Genomic DNA, 16,917 nt, shown 5'->3' with positions numbered 1-16,917 from the left:
GGATCTCCCAGGCAGCTGGCATACACCATTTGTCAGCCACACAGCATTCGCTGCTGCCTGAAGACAGACAAAACAATGATAGTGTAGATGAATGCCTGCTTGAAGAGGTGAACCAACACTCCAGAGAGAAAAGAGAAATAAAGGGATCTATGAAGGGGAAGGTGGCCAGCATGCACGTTTGGTGTCTTTGGTATCACCTGGAGGAGGATGGACCACAGGTAGTGGGTGATGGGAGGACCTGAGCACACAATGAAGAGAATGAACAAGGATGGAAGTGTGGATGGAGAGGAATAAGGGTGATCTGCAGGGAAAGGGAAGGGACTGGAGGAACCCTGGAGGTGCCGGGAGGGGAAGAGAATGATCCTGAGGCACCGGGGGCCGACCTGGACCTGCTGCTGCCCTCAGAAACCTCATTTCCTGCCCAAATGTTCCTTCCCCACTCCAGAGCCCGGTTTCTGCAGCGAAGCAGCCAAAGGGCCTTGCCGCCCCACCAGGCACCCCAACACCCACTCTCCTTCCCCCGCACCGCGGAAGCGGCCCCGCCCGCGCCCTCAGGCTGCGGGGCTCGCACCCGCCCCCCGCCCCGCCCCTCCCGCTGCAGCCGCCGCTGGGTGCGGGCCTGGGGAGGCGGCGGGCCGGGGGCCGGGCCGGTGCCATGCTGGGCAAGGACTACATGCTGGCCATCGTCCTCGTCAACTGCGACGGTCAGTGGCGCCGGCGGGCGGGGCCGGACTGTGGGTGCTGGGGGTTGAGGGCTGGAGGCCGGGGACTGAGGTTGCGGTGCGGGGCTGGGGCCGGTCTGCAGGGATTGGGGCTGGGGCTTGGGGGGCCGGGACTTGGGGTGGGAGGCTGAGGCTGGGGACTGGGGCTGGGGCCGGGGTGCGGGGTGCGGGGCTGAAGTCGCGGTACGGGGCCGGGGGGCGGGGGCGGGGCGGTGGCTGGCGCTGTCCGCGGTGCTGCGCGGGCGCCGGGCGCGGCCTACGCTGGGGGGGCCCCAGAGGCCGTCCGCAGCCCCTCGCGGGTCGAGGGTCCCGGGGAAGGGGGCGCGAAGGGCGCAGCGCGAAGTGCGCACCCACGAGGTGGGCGCCGGGCCCTGCGGGTTTCGGGCTGCACCCCCCCGAGTGAAGCTCTCTGCCGCGGCTCACCGCGGGCTCGTCTCCGTGACGGCTCCGGGGTCGATCCGCCCCCTCCGAGCCGCAGCGCTTCCCTCCTCCCCGGTCCCTTTCCCCAGGCACCCACCCGCGGGTGTTGGCAGAGGGGCAGCTCCGGGCCGGCTCCCCCCCACCTCCCGCTCCCCCTGGGATCCGCCGCTGCCGCAGCCCTGCTGGTCTCGGGCCGAGCCTGCCCCCAGTGCTCCCCCCCCCCGCCAAGACTCAGACCCCTCCACCTCTGCGCAGACAACCTCTGGAGCGACCAGAGCCTGGAGACCGACCCCGACCTCCCACTGGGCTGGAGGAAAATCCGTGACTCTTTGGGAACCTACTACTGGCATGTGCCGACTGGTGCGACGCAGTGGCAGCACCCTGCGCACAGCAGCGGCCCTGGAGGGCGCCTGGAGGCTGGTGGAGAGGAGATGCTCCAGGGAATGGTAGGGGACTTGGGCAGGGTGGTGAGGCTGGCCCTGGGTCCCGGCCCCCAGCTGGAGCCCGCTGAAGGGCTCTCTGAGCATTGCTGGCTTGGCCTCCCCTTGGAGCAGGCCTGTCTGGCACCCAAAAGTCCTGCTCAGCCCATGCTTGGCCAGGGTTAAGGCCCTGGAAAGGCTCCAGCAGGCCCTGCATCAGCCTCATCCTGGCTGCACAGGATGCTCACAAGCTGAGGCACTGCTGTCTCAGAATGGAGGGCTCCTGCCTGGTGCTTCCTGACAGCCTCTCTTGCTACCCTCACCCCTTTCCTCTTCTCTCCCAGGATGGCCAGGCCCCCATGGAGAAGGGCTCAGTGAAGCACAGGCCTATTCCGAGCCCCATGGCTTCGCTGTCCCGGAGGTAGGGCTGCCCACACACTCTGCCAGCCTGTGGGGCACCACTAACCCTTGACCAGCACTGGGTGCTGGGCCCCAGTGCTCCCTGCCAGAGCAGCCTTGCGCACTGGAGGCAGCAGAACCATGCTGGGCACCTCCATGGGATGCTACCCAGCTGGTGGCAGGGGGCTTTGCTGATGCCAGGGCATCCTGGTGCTTCCCTGGGTTCTGGGTCAGCGCTGCTAAGTGGGAACCATCCCCTCACCACCCTGTCCCTCTGCAGGACCTCGCTGCCCTGGCATGGCGATGACATACAGCACAGCACTGAGCCCGGCTCCAAGGTATCGCACCCGGGGGCTTCACTGTGGTGTCGTAGGCTGAGGCTTGCAGGGACGGGAGCAAGCAGGGAGGTGACAACGCTGGCAGGGTGAGGGGTGCAGGGCAGGGGTGGCTGTGCTGGCCAGGCACTGCAGCCCCATATGCCTCTGCTCAGTGCTTCACTGTGCGCTCACTGGGCTGGGTGGAGATTCCCGAGGAGGACCTGGCGCCTGGCAAGAGCAGCATTGCTGTCAACAACTGCATCCAGCAGCTCTCCAACAGCAAGAGCCAGGGCTCTGCAGAGAACCTGGGCGAGGTGAGAGCCTGGGATGGTGCTGCCAGGCAGGGGCCTACCCCGGGGCTGCTGCTGCTGAGGCTGGCTGTCCCCAGCGACAGGGCTAGTGACTGGTGCCAGTCAACTCTCTTCACACAAAGCATCCATGCAGTGGTCCCAAGTGTGGGGCGGATGGGTCTGACAGGGCTGACAGCACCAGGGGTGCCTGAGTGGGCTGTCCCCACACACGAGTGTGGTACCCAGGGAGGGCTGTGGGCGGGGGGCAAGGCTGTCCCTGCGCTTGGGGCTGTGCTGGGGGTGGGTAGGCTGAGGGGGGACACAGGTGTCCCTACATGTGGGCTGAGTGCTGGGGCTGCTGGGCTGCCTGCCAGGCTAAGGGAGCTGCTGACCCTCCGCAGGGCCAGGACCTGGTGATGATCTTAAAGAAGGACACCATGAGCTTGGTGGACCCTCTTGACCGCAGCCTCATCCACTGCCAGCCCATCCTCAACATCCGCGTCTGGGGCGTTGGCTGCAACAACGGCAGGTGCCAGGGCAGAGCTGGGGGCTGAAGCAGAGCTGGGGGAGCTCTGCCCGCTGAAGGGGGAAGGCACCCAGCAGTAACATGTCCCCTCTCCTCCCTCCGCAACTGCTGCTATGGCTGCAGGGACAGGTGAGGGGGTGTGGGGCCGGGAGGGGGCAGTGCAGGGAAGGGGGTGCTGCCTCTGCTGGGGTCTCACTGGCTTGTTTGTGGCTTTGCAGAGACTTCGCCTTCGTGGCTAGTGACAAGGACACCTGCGTTCTCAAGTGTCACGTCTTCCACTGCAATGTGCCTGCCAAGGGCATTGCTAAGGCCCTGCACGAGATGTGTTCCAAGGTGGGATGCAGGGGCCCCGGTGCATGTGGGTATGGCCTGGGGGTCTTGGGCGTGAGGGGAGGCACGAGGACCCCCACCTCTTGCAGATTGTGGCTGAGCGAGCTGTAGCGAGCAGCAGGCTGCCACACACCACCATGCTAGATCCTGTCTCCACCGAGGACCTGCCACTGCAAGGTACTGTTCCCCCTAGTACTGCCAGCTTCTCCCCCTGCCCGCAGTCCACCCCCGGGCAGCAGGATGCCCAGTGGCCAGAGCCCCTTGCCCTGCCCACCTGCGTCCTCGGGGGTCCTTGGGGATGAGGGGGTGATTCGGGGGAGGACCCCCCCACCTCTCCTGTCCTGGCAGTGGATATTCTGGAAGCAGTGAGGCAGTCGATGCAGACCTACGAGGCGCTGTACATTGGCAGCCTGCCCGTGCCCAGGGCCATGGGTAAGACCCACTGGCCCCCCCGCAGCTGGGGGACACCCCGCAACCCTGCTCTGCGGGGCAGCCAAGCGGCTGCACCCTGACATCGGGCAGTCCCTCCCTGTGGGTCCCGAGCCTGCAGTTGGGGCAGGGGCCGATGGGTTGGGTTCTTCGCTCGTCAGGAATGGATGTGCTGAATGAGGCCATCGATAAGCTGATGAAGGGCCCTGGGCGGGAGCACTGGACGTCCTCTCTCATCCGCGTGTCCGACACGGCCATGAGGGTGCACCCTGTGCAGGTGGGGAGAGGGATGAGGGGGCTCCGGCCAAAGCGGGCACCCTGCTGCTAGCAGGGTGGGATGGGCAACCCCCATGGGGGCTCCCTGGCAGAGAGGACCCAGTAGTGGTGGCAGGGCTGCCCGGGGCCGTGGGCTGGGGTGGATGGGCGCATAGGGTGCCTGCAGGAGGACGAGGAGGCGGCGCAGATCTGGGAGTGCCAGGTGCGGTACGTGACCTTCCTGGGGGTGGGCCGGGACGCCCACACATTTGCGCTCATCGTGGACACGGGGCGACGCTTCCAGTGCGCAGCGTTTTGGTGCGAGCCCGACGCCGGCACCATCTCGGAAGCGGTGCAGGCAGCCTGCATGGTGAGAGCGTCAAGGGGACAAGGGGCTGGCGAGGGCGGGAAGGAGCTGACCACCGAGGTGCTGTGTCCGGTCTCACGGCCGCCATTTTGTCTCTGCCTCCTGTTCCTCCTTTCCCCGCAGGTACAGTACCAGAAGTGCCTGGTGGCCGCCGCGCCGGGGGCGAAGGCTGCGACGGGCCGGGCTGAGGAGGCGGCCAGCGGGGAAACCAAGGCGAACGGGGGCGGCGGGGGGGCGGCAGCGGGGGTCAGTGCCCGCAAGCGGGGCCTCTTCTCCTTCCTGGACGCCTTCCGCCTCAGGCGAGCCCTCCTCCACACCCCGTAAGGGGGCTGGAGCGGGGGACAGGGACGGGGTCTGGGACGGCTACCGCGTCCCCGACCCCGTCCCCGTCCCCCGCTTCCCCTGTAGGCGGGGGACAGGGGAAGCCCCCGCCCCGTCCCGCCCCTTCCCGCCCCACGGAAAGGGCGTGACGTGGCGGGATGGCGGAGCTCTACGTGAAGCCCGGTGAGGGGGCGCGGGCGGGCGGTGAACTTCCGGGAAAAGCGGGGGGTGGGGGAGTTTCGGGGCGGGGGGCAGGGGTCTCACAGTGCCCTTTGCTGCCGCAGGGAACCAGGAGCGTGGCTGGAACGATCCCCCCCAGTTCTCCTACGGGCTGCAGGCGCAGGGCGGGGGGGGGCCCAGGCGAACCCCCCTCACCGGCCGGGCCCCCCCGCCCCCCGCCGGGGCCCCCCCAGGTCAGCACCCACAGAATCCCGGCCCGCCCCGCTTCAGCCCCGTGCGCTGTGCTGATGAGGCTCCGCGCCGGTGCCTCTTCCCTTGCAGGTGCCGCTTCAGCCCCGGCCGCTGCGCCGCCACCCCCGCGAACGCTGGGGCCGCCCCCTCTCGGGTGCCGCAGCCCAGCCCAGCGGGCCGAGAGCCGGAGGCCGAGAGACGCGGCGTGCCCCGAGGAGTGCCGGGTGCCTGCCGCCGCCGTCCTCGCCCCGCTGAGGGAGGCCCTGGACGCCTGCCGCCCCACCGTGCGGGTGAGGCCCCGGCCTCTTCCTCCACCTTTGCCCCACGCGCTGCAGGGGGAGCGGCAGCAGTGGACTCCCCAGAGCTGGTGGGAGGCAGGTCCGTCCTCTCCCCCGCCGCCTCCAGCTCATGTCTGCTTCCAGAAACAAGTGTGCGACGACATCGGGCGGCGGCTTACGGTGCTGGGGGAGGCATGGGCTCAGGGGAAGCTGTCAGCCCCGGTGAGGAAGAGGATGAGCCTCCTGGTGGAAGGTGAGGGGCTGCATCTGGGCCGGCACTGGGCAGGGGCCCCTGCAGGATGGCTGACCCCACACCACTGATGGGCTCCCCTTTCCTGGCAGAGCTCCAGCAGCAGCACTGGGACACAGCTGACGAGATTCACCGCTCACTCATGGTGGACCACGTCAACGAGGTGAGCCAGTGGCTGGTGGGTGTCAAGCGTCTAATCGCCGAGACAAGGAGCCTGCCCACTACAGAGCTGGCTGTGGCAATGGATGGCAGCACCGAGGCTGGGCCTAGCCAGGAGGGTCCCTGATACCAGGGATGGGGCTGTGGACTGTGAACAGGGCAGCCTGGGCCCAGGGCCAACAGCAGGAGAAGAGCACCCCTGCCCAAAGAGGGTCTGTGAGCTTCCTGTGCCTCCCATTCCTTGCCCAGGAAAAAGAGATTTTAATCATTGTGACAGTTTAGTGGTGATTCACTACATGGTGTTTAATAAACAGCACTAACCTGCCCCTGGCTGCAGCCTGCCCTGGGGTTCTGACACCAGACAGCTCCTGGTTCTCTCCCTGGAGCAGCGGGAGACAGCACTGCTGGGCAGGCCTGGCAGGGTGTTCCCAACCTAGGAGAAATGAAGGGAAGGAATGCCCCTGGCAGCACCCAGGTTGAGCGGGCAGCAATACCTTTCCCTGCACTGGTTGGTCTTGCCTGTCGTGGGGAGGGGCACCCACAGCAGCAGGCACATGGCCCAGCTCTCTGACCTGCCACCAGTTCAAGAGCAGCCCAGCAGGGCCAGGGCTTGCATTGCAGCCACACCCCATGCTCCCATCTGGGCTCCTGCCCCTCTGGACACAGCTCACACCCAAGTCTGGGACCTGGGTGGCCTGAGGGAGAGGGGGAGTCAGGGAGAAACAGTGTGGTGCTAGTGCTGCCCACTGCGTCAGGTAAGCCCAGGGTGTTGACATTTTCCCTGGACAGCAAGCAGACTGCACTGTGCCACTCCCTCCTGAACATGCAGGAGGGCCTCTCCAGCCTGGGCAGTCTGCATGGGGCACAACAAGCCTGCGAGTAGACTCTGGGACCCTGTGTTTCCCACGCCCAGCCCACAGGGTCTCTGTGCAAAAGGGTGAGATGCTCTGCACCCTCAAAGAGCTCCTGGTGCTGTGTGGCTCCCCTCCCTGGGGCTGAGAGATCCCAGCTGAGCCCCACCATAAGAGAAGCACTGGGTCAGCAAAGGGGTTTCATGGTGTTTATTGATCAAGCATGAGCTCCTAGGCAATTGCACCAGCCAGTTGTGCTAGAGCCTGAGGTGTCACACATCCTTTCCCAGCGTCAGAGAGGGCTGCAGCCAGCTGGTCACACTGCCAGCACCTCCATGAGGCCCAGGAACAGGCCTAGCTGTGGCCTGGAGACAGCGAGCTGGAAACGCAGATGTCCATCTCAAACTGGTCTTGATCTGCAAGAGTATGGAGGGATACAGGGCTGGGGTTAGGACGGGGCTGCCTCAAGAGAAATGTACAGACAAAGGGGCAGAAGCTGGAACCAGGGCTGGGCCAGGATCTCCCCTTGCCCCTGCAGCCAGGTGGGAGCCCCATGCCCCAGGCAGTGCGCAGGCAGGGGCTGCGTGCCTGGGCTGCTCACCTGGCATGGCTTCTTCGCTCTCATTCTGCTCCTTGAGCTCCTCCAGCTTGACGAGGCTGGACTGGACCAGGGATGTGACACCGGGGATCTGGGGCAGGCAGCAGGGAGGGGTCCTGGCCACGGGTGAATTCTTGCACTCCAGCAGGGACTTGCGGTCGTAGATGATGCGGGTACCTGCCAAAAGCAGGGGGCTGTCAGGCACTGCCAGCCCATGGCCACCCCCATCTCCGGGCACCATGGTCTAAACCCAGAGCAGGAGGTGGAACCAATGCTTGGACACAGCTTAGGAACATGCCTGGCTCTGGAGCCACTGTGGGGCTTCCCCACCTGGCAGACTGTGACACCTGTCCTGCCTGGCAGCTCTTCCCCACGTTGTTCCTCCCGTTGAGGCTCCTGGAGCTCTGCCAGGGCACAGCGTGGGGGGGTCCAGACTCCACGTGGGTGCCCTTTGGCAGCTGATGCTGCAGCCACTCCTGCGGTGCCTGGAAGGCAGGGGCAGCCCTGCGGCATTTGGCACACAGTCTGAGCTCAGCAGCTGGGCAGCAAGCAGGTCCCCAGTGCAGCCTGCAGAGGTGGCTGGCTCGGAGGTGGCTCCGTGCAGCTATCACACAGCAAAGGTGGGGTGCCCCCCCACTGGCACCACAGCAGGCTGTAGTCAGGGACCCATTCCTATCGGCTCAGCTGGCGAGCCACCCTGCTGTGCCTGCACGAGGCCAACGCGCCAGGTTCCACAGGACACATCCTCCAGCGTGCCAGCCTGCTGAGTGTACAGCCCCAGGGCAGTGCCTCTCCCCAGACCAGCCAGTCCAGAGGTCTCACCAGCCCACGTACCATATCTGCTGCCCTGCGCCTGGTCCGTGCCTGCCTTCTGCTGCCTGGCTCTCCCTGCAGCCGAACACCAGCTCCCTGCCAGGCTCTGGCAGCGAGCCCAGAGGTCCTGTGTGGCAGCCCCCTTCCTGGCACCACAAACACGTTACAGAATCTGTGCCTGCCACGGCCCTGCCAGCACTCAACCTGGCTCTCCAGCCCCAGATAAGCTTATCAGAGGCACACAATGGAGCCAGCACCCAGGGGGTGGGCGCCTGCAGCTCAGCCGAAACATGCCCAGCTCAGGGATGGGGCACACTACCCTGAGGACAGACAGCAAACAAAATGACCTGCTTGACAGCTGAGACAGGGGCTTTGGCAGAGGGTTGGGACGGGGGCAAGAGGGCAAGGCCTAGGGTACCCCTGGAGGGAGCCGTGCCACCCAGTAGCTTCCCCAAGGGCTGGTGCATTTGAGTGGAAGCTGCTCCTTGCACTAGCACCCTGCGTCTGCCGCAGCTAAAGCCAGCTGTGCCCATGACCTACCAGTATGACCCACCCCAAAGGGACCAGCATTGCACCCACCTCCTCAGCAGCACTACCAGCAGCCCACTTCCCACCAGTGCGCGCACTGGGCACTGCCTTTGCCTGCTCCCCAGTACCACAGGGCAACGGTGGTCCTAACTTCTATCAGTATCTTCCTCCAAAGCTTTGGGGGTTCCCTGTTCCACTCCAGCTCTGGACTGCCAGGGAAGCCACTAGCCCATGGGCCTTGCCTGGATGTGGTGCCCAGAGCCCAAGGACCAAGCTGCAAGGCAGAGAGCCCAGAAACAGACCTGCTCAGGAAGGATCTGCCTAAATGGCAGCTGAGGCCACCGTTCCATTCAAGGGACAACCCCATCCCTGCGCTGGCTCCTACCCCCCAGCGTAGTGGAGTAGACCATGCCACCCGGTGTGGAGCTGTAGCCCTCTGGGACGGGGAGACACTGGCTCCCTGGGATGGGGCAGGAGGTGGTGGCAGTGCTGGTTGCAGCCACAGAGCCCACATGGGTGGGGTGGGGGCAGGGCCTCACCTCCCTCACAACTCACCCCAAGAGCACTACAATAACATTTGTTTTCAAGACAAGTAGTGTCTTGAAACATGAGTGTTTCTTTGCTGGCGTTTGCACTGATCAGGGTCAGCAGCAGTTCAATGTTTTTTTCATTTCTTCCTAAAATACTAGAAAAAATATCTGAATATATCATCGAATAGCATTTCTGAGGTTTGTTTGCCTCCAGTACTAGGATATTTCTTGTGCACTCTGGGTTTTCAGTACTTCTTCCTCATGCTTTTCCTGGGGAAACTCTGCTGCTGCATGTAAGGATTTGTCTGGAGAAGGTGGAAGAAAGTGGAGAAGTCTCCATCTGGTCTGAGACACCACTGAAATTAGTCCATTAGATTCGACACTACGTGCAATGCAGTTACCTGCTTGAGGAATGGACCAAATATCCAGCGTATCTACTGCATCAAATATTCAGTGTAGTTACTGCATCACCACTGAGCAAAAGCAGAAATAAGCATAGTCCAAGTGCAAAAAGCAGAGAACTTCTGCACCTGGCTGAAGGATGAACGTTCACCTTAAGCAGTATACAAAAATCTCGTTCTTCCTCATGGAAATAACTTGAGGAGCTCTCACCAGATTTAAAGGCTTATAAGAAGCTTGGAATTTAATATATTCTGTTTTTCTCTAGTGGGAAGTGGTCTCTGCTTTCCTAAGATCTGCTTCTAGGCAGCTGGTCACAGCGAGTCGGTGAAGAAAACCTGCAGTTACCTATAAGCTACCTATTTACCTTCTGCAAATTAAGATGCCATCAGCTGCCACATTGTCAACTCAGCCCTTACTTCCAACCCCTGAACAAAACCCGATCTCTCAGGCAACCCCCTCGGAAAAAGAGTGCTAGAAGCAGCAAAACTAATCCAGAAGGAAAAAAAAAAAAAAAAAACAAAACCAACAACAATAAAAACCCAAAAAACCCAACACACAACTGTGTTCACACAAAAAATAAAAGGCTAACAACTGGCAGGGAGAAGGACTCAGCAGACTTTGTATTGCAGATGACTGCAGATCAGAAACCTCCCCCAAACCCTCACTGCATCCATGTGCTAATTACAAGACCCTGAAAAGATGCATCGCTGGGCACAGCAGCAGCTGCCAATGACACCAACATACAGCCTCTTCCAAAATTCTCACACACAACCTATAAATACTGTTCACCTTTTATTGAATATTCATGTAAATATTTCACATTAATACAGGCTACATGAAGTAGACCCACTATACGACATTAAATTTACTCAGCTTTTCCTTTTAAGTATGTAAACAATTATACATGTATTTACCACCCTAAAAGGCTGAAGTCATGTAATCAGCTAGTTCTCTGCTCCATACACAGAGCATTCAGTAGTGTTTAGCCAAAAGCACTAGTTTTGTCTTATTTTTAAGTTCAAAATGGCTAAACTGGAGAACAGAATAAGTTTGTATAGGTGAATCGATTTGTTCTATACAATGGGCAATCAAGTTTCCATTGTTACAACCCACAGAAAATTGCTTAGTTAGGCACATAAAAAAAAAATCCCCAGGGTTCTTCAAGATCATAAAGATTCCCAAGCAAGGCTATAAAAAAAGATAGATAGACCCTCTTAAATCAGTTGACGTACTTGAGATGCATGTTTCCAATGTGAGGTGCCCAGGTGCCAGGCCAAATCTACAGCAAGAAATAAAAAGACAACAAGTCTATCATGAAAACAAATAAAGGTTCCTTTAACAGAGCATTTAAGCACTAGAGGGTAAGCTTAAGGCTTCCCCCTAAAATACAACCAGACCATCCAAAGGCTGGGAGCCCTCTTCAGCTCCAGCCAAGGTTCCACTGACAACCTGCAAGATGCTGAGTATGGGTATAAACCTTGTCACTTACAAAGCCCATTACCTGGCTGAGCAGTCTTGAAATGCTGCTTATTTTACCTGAAAGGATAGCGCCATGTATTTTTTATAAACACACACACACACAGTAGGGGAAAATTCATGCAAACAATCCCAATTCTAATATCAAAAAAACTGAAAAAAGGTCACCTATCTGAAAATGAAGAAAATCAAAACAACTCACAACACTAAAAAAACCCCAGAGAAGCAAGAGAGGAAAAAGGCAGCCAACACTACCTGCTGAGCATCAGTACATTCTGTTGAGTTCTGGACAACTTTGATCATGGGATTCCAGGCAGGATCTGGAGCATGGAGCCCATTAAACAGGGGGCCTCCCGGGCCATCTGCTAGCTGAGGGTGTGAGGGTATTAGAGTGCCACCGTACATGGAAATCGGTAGGCCCTGAGGGAATAAGATAAAGCACCGTTGGCGAAGGCAGCAGTGGTTGACTGAAGGATGACCGCAGTACTACATGTGCCAAGATTACAGGGGCAGTTCACAGCCATGTGTAACATTCACCTACTGGCAAATACCTCAGCCCTGTGAGGAAATGGGGTGTTGCTGCACACCAAGGCAGAGTACGGAATACAGTGACACTTCAGAACTTGAGATTCAAGTCAGTTTATGCATTTTTTTTTTTTTCCAAAATTACACCTCGCCAGTATGTAGCAGCCTCTCCACAGCACTTTCAGATGACCCCATAAAGCCAGATGCAGCAGCCGTACAGAGTGATTTCAGTGCTCCCTCCTCTCACCTCTGCAGCACAAAACAACCTTGGTGCACACAGGGCTGCAGCCAGAGGCAGTACTTCAGCAAGGCCCATATACAACCTTGAGCCTACAAGACTGAGTTGAAGATTTTCTATAAATTACTAATGGCCAACTGAAACAGTCTTCTGGTTCAGAAAGAGCAAGTTACGGAGCAGCTTTTTGCAATCACGAGGTTTCTTTCCCATGTTTGAATGATTGCTGCTCTGGAATTTAGAAAATCCCAACAGCACAGCTGTAGCTACTTCTGAAACACACTGTGAGCAGGTCTGCTGTCAAGCACATTGTTCAGACATTCCTCCAGCAGTGGCTGAGCTCACTAAGGCTCGGCTACATCCGTCTGCCTCAAGCTACTTTTCAGCATTAACATACAAGGCACAGACTTACAAGCAGTCCCCTCATCCTACCGCTTCCGTAAGACAGACGTGTAGTATTCACAGGCATGATTTGTGCTGAAGGCATTAAGCAAACCTTTAATCAGGCTCAAGAGCTGAGCCGAGCCTTATGAAACGTTTCTGAGCAACTGAGCCTCTAAGAAAGGAAACACTGGAGAGCCACGCAGGCATTCAGCTACTTGACAAGAGAACATCTGCAATCTACAAATTCAGGTTTTGCTAAAATGTGCCGCCAGGTTTGGGCCCCTTTTTTAGTCAATACTGGGATAAAAGGAGGTTCAAGACTAGGTGTGGCAAGCAATAGCAGAAAAGGCACACACATACAGGGTAACCATGCAGAACAGGAAATACAAAGAAATTCCTTGGTCATTTTATAACTAAATCCAACTCACTGTAACTTACTTTAGAAAAATCCACAAAACTATTTGGCATAGGTTGGTGGAAAATATTCGAGGGAGCCACTATTCCAGAATCATCTCTCTCCATTGGCTGATGCTGAGAAAATGTGCCTGGGTCCGACAGCTGTTGATGCATTGGATGATTTCCCATGACAGGCTGAGACCAACCTGACAAGCCTTCTGGAAAGAAGGAGATTGAAGATGGCTGATTACAATTCATTAAAGATCCTCTGGAGTAGAATACAGCAGCTGCGCACATCTACATACTTCTAAAGGCTCTCCGAGAACACACAGCCGCAGAGGTACTCTAGGCCTCTGCTCCCTTTGGGCAAAGGCAGACCTTCCTCAGGCCATGCAAAGTACGAGATACCTGTTATTTTTAGGCTCAACACCCATTACAGACAATACAAACGCACAAGTCTTATCCGCAGCATCAAGGCTTCTCACAAGGAAGCTGCTGCAGGCAACACTATATAAGGTTGGCTACACACACACACTCTTTTCTTTCTCTCCAGCTCCCACATCCTCTCATGTGCCACAGGAACACAGAAAGAAGTTACACTTATGATGGAGGCAAAAATAGGGAAAGAAGAGAGACTGATGAGGCCAGGGGATTTTATCCAGGCACACACCATCTGCATGTACGTTCATCTTGATCCTCCAGACAAGTGTGGAGGTAGTGGGGACTACTGGTAACTTCAAGTGTCAGGTGGCCACAGTGGAACAGCTAAGACCCAATAAACCTCCGAGCATTGTCTGTGAGCACATACAAGCTTTTATTGAAAAAAACACAGCAATGCTGAAATTCTAAGCTAAGCAAAGTATGGAGGGCTTCACTGAAAAATAAAACAAATACAGGACTATTAAACATTCATCTTTAAAGTTACCAATGGAAATACTCTACACCTCAAATACTGCAGCTCCTCCTTTCCACAGGGACCTCAAACTATCAGGAAACTGAACATAAAGGTTCAGCTGTTTCAAAGTCATTCTTCTGAAACTGGGGCTGCCCAGAACAGAAGTTACCCCATACTATTTAAGAGTCATGACAAGACCAATGAAAAATCAGCAGTCATAACTTTGTGTTTCTGGATGCATTCGCTGCACCACAACCAACGTTTTAAAATGTTAATGGAAAGCAAGGTAGAAACTTGGCCTAAAAAGACAGCTGCCTCCGCCCAAGGGTCAGACTTGGAAATGAATCCCCTTAACACAAAAGTTGTTTACTTTTTAAATTCTGCATCACTGAATAGACTTAACATGAACTTTCTGAACTGTTCTCAAGGTTTACAAGTGTACACTGACAGACAATCTAGGTTGTGTGAGAACCACCTACATTAGGAGAGAAAACCACAGCGCTTTCATCGATATGCTCTCTCCCACCACTGACACCAGTTTCCCCTTCAGGATATACTACATGGAAGTTGATTACACACTGTGGAACTTTATTCCTCCTCCCCAAATTGCTTTTCAAGCACAGTACTTCCAAAAGGCCCTAGAAGTTTCTTTAGGCTATCCCAGGCTGTACAACAGACTTACCAGATACACTGTTAACTCCAAAGGACCAAATACCGCTATGACCAACAGGAGCCGTGAAGTTGGTTCCTAAGGGCGTAGGGGTGACAGATCCTCCCTGTCGAATTCTAGCAAGCCTTTCTGTCCCGATAGGAGGGGGTACCTTTCGATCTTGATTGGCATTACCCATTTTTGGCTGGCCCAAGTTAGAAGGTGCAGAAGCAGCTGAAAGGGGCGAAGACGATCCTGAGGAAACTGATGGAATAGGAGATTCACCTGCTGAAAAGAATATTTCTCTTGCTTAACTACACAGAAAGCACACAAGCTAGCAAACATAAATCCTATCCGCTCTACCCCCCCAATATTGTCTCAAAACATGATAAAAAGGTTGTAAAGGCTTTTATGGCAGGCATCCTTCAAGTCTTTCACAGCAATTCTGTTTAGAGTTTATTTTAACTCTAAAAAATCAACATTTTAACACAAATGCTTTCAGCCATCAGAATCATGTGATATTCTCATGACATAGCAGTGCACCTAAATAAATTACAAGAAAGAATAAGAAGCAGGGAAGAGTTTCAGGAAGAGGTGAAAACATCAGCCAACATGCTATAAATATCTAAACAGTCTAGTTTGGATATCCACCACTTCCAGCAGAAGAAAAATTAGACAGCTTCCCAAAACCACACATGTAACGAAAGAGATCAAGTCCCACCAACTTCAGAAGAGTCACTGACTCTTCTTGGGAAATCCAACTTCCTTTGAGCACTCATTTAAATGTTTTGGTTCTTAAGCTCAGAGTGGCAATGAAATTGCATGCAGTGACATGAAAAGCCTCTTCACTTAAGATTCTGAATCAAAGACTCTTATTTTCTATAAAGCTACTTCCATATTCTTCCCTAGGAGGAAAACCCACTGTTACCTCAGATGATGCTTAAAGATTTTGGAATATTTCAAGTAACAGGAAATAATTCCAGAATCTCAATTAAAGAAAAAGAAAAAAAAAAAAAAAAAGAAAAAGAAAAAAGGAAAGTATAACTTCAAACCATGGCAAACATGACATTTTCACCAAATATTACACACATACTATTCAGAGGGGAATCTTTAGCTTGGTATAATCACCTCCACTCCCCTACACTTTCATGCCCTCTCCTCTCAGAGCCTTCAATGACAGATTTTTTTTTTTTGGTCCAAATATGCCTTTAGTAATGCTACCAGAACCAGTGGCATTTAACATAGGAAAAAAACACAAAATAGTACAGCTTGGGATTTGCACACCCTCCTCATAGCTGCTAGAAGTAATTGGAAAGCATTTTGTGCATCACTGGGTAATTTCCCCTTCAAGTTACAAATCTACTAAAGACAATAGCTATGAATGTATAGTTAACTAAGACAGACCCATAAAGTTCCTACATGAATTTGTTGCGCTTGTCCAAGGATGTGGTGAAAAATGTTGTCTGTTAAAGCTGGGAGTCCCAACAGGCGCTGGCCCTTGAAGGTAAACCCGTGCTCCTTGTATGTTTGCTGAAAAGCCTGTCAAAGGACCTGAAGAAGAAGTTGTAGAGCTGTTGGATGGATCTAGAGAGGGTAAGCCTGAAATAAACATAAATTTGATTAAATATCTCTCTTTGGGAACCTGCTTCAAAGCACCAGAGACAGCCAGTGCTCCAAATATAATTAAAGCATCTCATCACCTTCGGGGGTACCTGCACATGGTAAGTTCATTTTACAGGTGCCCGATTCTCCCTTAGAAACCAACAAAAGGCATTTCTGCATGCTCTCTGTTTTGGCCTGAAGTTTTAACAAAAACAGCCATCCCTTTGGTCACTGAAAGGAAATGATCTTAGCAGGGAGGGCAAAGGAGGAAACCTGGGAGTGGCAAGGATCTTTGCTTACAAAAAAAGCCACCCAAATCAAACAGGGATACAGGGCTCTGTGAAAGTCCCAGGGGAATCCGGCACCAGGGAAGTAGTTTGCTGCAGTATGGTTTTTGCCATCCTAGAGGTACATTCACAGAAATATTGGTCAGAGCATGCTGTGTCCAGAGAAACAGGGCTGACAATGCACAGCACAACGTGGCGGGGGCAGCTGCTTTCTACAGGGATGCATGAGAGGAAGGGAGAGATGGAGAGAAAGTTCCAAGTCCCACAAAAATTATTAGTAAGGGGAATTACAGTTTTTTAAATAAGTCAAAGCTTTTAAGTACTTTTCCAAAATGTTGTAAAAGCTCTTATCACACGTTATTACCTGAAAACAGGAACAGGCATGGCCATATATTCACCTGAGTTTTGGGTTTAGTTTCAAGGGCCTATTAAACAAGACTAGTTTCAAAACCATTTAAACATTTCAAAATGACCACAACCAGGACCAGCCTAGATTGCTGCAGAGCAAGGATGTACCTACTTATACCACAGCAGTCTGCAAACAGCAGTGGTGACAGGCAATCCCTTAGGCCATAGACTAGAGGTGCACCTTTTCATCGCCTGGATACGTTCCTGAAAGGCAGGTTTTTGTGCCCCCAGTGTTATCAACCAGGTCACTGTGATTTACCGCTTCCAGAAGCACCAGATCCAACCTGCTCACATTGACAGAAATGACTCACCAGATTTAAAGGAGGTATCTTTCTCACTAGCGCTATCCCAAAAGTTAAAAAAGAGAAGTCTCCATTAGAGACAAGGAGAAATAAGTCACCACCACCAAAGGAACATGGGGTACTCAGATGAGGGAACCTGAGCA

General features: G+C 55.2%; 3 protein-coding genes across 12 annotated transcripts in view; 2 read left to right on the top strand and 1 right to left on the bottom strand.

Moving 5' to 3' along the window:
- The first annotated feature begins 598 nt into the window (after nt 1-598).
- Nucleotides 599-4,807, top strand: APBB3 (amyloid beta precursor protein binding family B member 3). Its single transcript, XM_086758783.1, has 12 exons — nt 599-704; nt 1,398-1,588; nt 1,906-1,982; nt 2,241-2,298; nt 2,451-2,591; nt 2,969-3,096; nt 3,312-3,426; nt 3,513-3,600; nt 3,772-3,855; nt 4,014-4,129; nt 4,295-4,477; nt 4,598-4,807. Exons 1-12 carry the CDS (start codon nt 656-658, stop codon nt 4,796-4,798), a joined length of 1,431 nt encoding a protein of 476 aa, XP_086614909.1. The 5' UTR covers nt 599-655; the 3' UTR covers nt 4,799-4,807.
- Nucleotides 4,808-4,817: 10 nt separating this feature from the next.
- SRA1 (steroid receptor RNA activator 1) lies at nt 4,818-6,218 on the top strand. The gene is made up of 5 exons (XM_086758782.1): nt 4,818-4,978; nt 5,080-5,208; nt 5,297-5,496; nt 5,629-5,737; nt 5,827-6,218. The coding sequence occupies exons 1-5, from the start codon at nt 4,954-4,956 to the stop codon at nt 6,018-6,020; spliced, it is 657 nt and encodes a 218-aa protein (XP_086614908.1). The 5' UTR covers nt 4,818-4,953; the 3' UTR covers nt 6,021-6,218.
- A 721-nt stretch (nt 6,219-6,939) lies between these two features.
- Nucleotides 6,940-16,917, bottom strand: part of ANKHD1 (ankyrin repeat and KH domain containing 1) — a 123,033-nt gene continuing 113,055 nt past the window's right edge. For 4 of the 10 annotated variants that reach the window (XM_086758842.1, XM_086758846.1, XM_086758850.1 and 1 more), the window contains 7 exons: nt 15,595-15,774; nt 14,209-14,463; nt 12,674-12,849; nt 11,347-11,511; nt 10,848-10,894; nt 7,346-7,519; nt 6,940-7,160 (listed from right to left, as the gene is read on the bottom strand). In XM_086758842.1, coding sequence (XP_086614968.1) covers nt 7,366-7,519; nt 10,848-10,894; nt 11,347-11,511; nt 12,674-12,849; nt 14,209-14,463; nt 15,595-15,774 — 977 coding nt within the window. In that variant the 3' untranslated portion in view covers nt 6,940-7,160; nt 7,346-7,365. Of the gene's footprint in view, nt 7,161-7,345; nt 7,520-10,847; nt 10,895-11,346; nt 11,512-12,673; nt 12,850-14,208; nt 14,464-14,693; nt 15,081-15,594; nt 15,775-16,917 lie in introns of those variants that run through there. The other 6 variants (XM_086758844.1, XM_086758845.1, XM_086758843.1 and 3 more) reach the window with 6 other exon arrangements.

This window comes from Chlamydotis macqueenii, chromosome 14 (genome assembly GCF_036417535.1).
Source record: "Chlamydotis macqueenii isolate bChlMac1 chromosome 14, bChlMac1.mat, whole genome shotgun sequence".
In the NCBI taxonomy this organism is placed as follows: domain Eukaryota; kingdom Metazoa; phylum Chordata; class Aves; order Otidiformes; family Otididae; genus Chlamydotis; species Chlamydotis macqueenii.
This window is presented reverse-complemented; position numbering and strand designations above follow the sequence as displayed.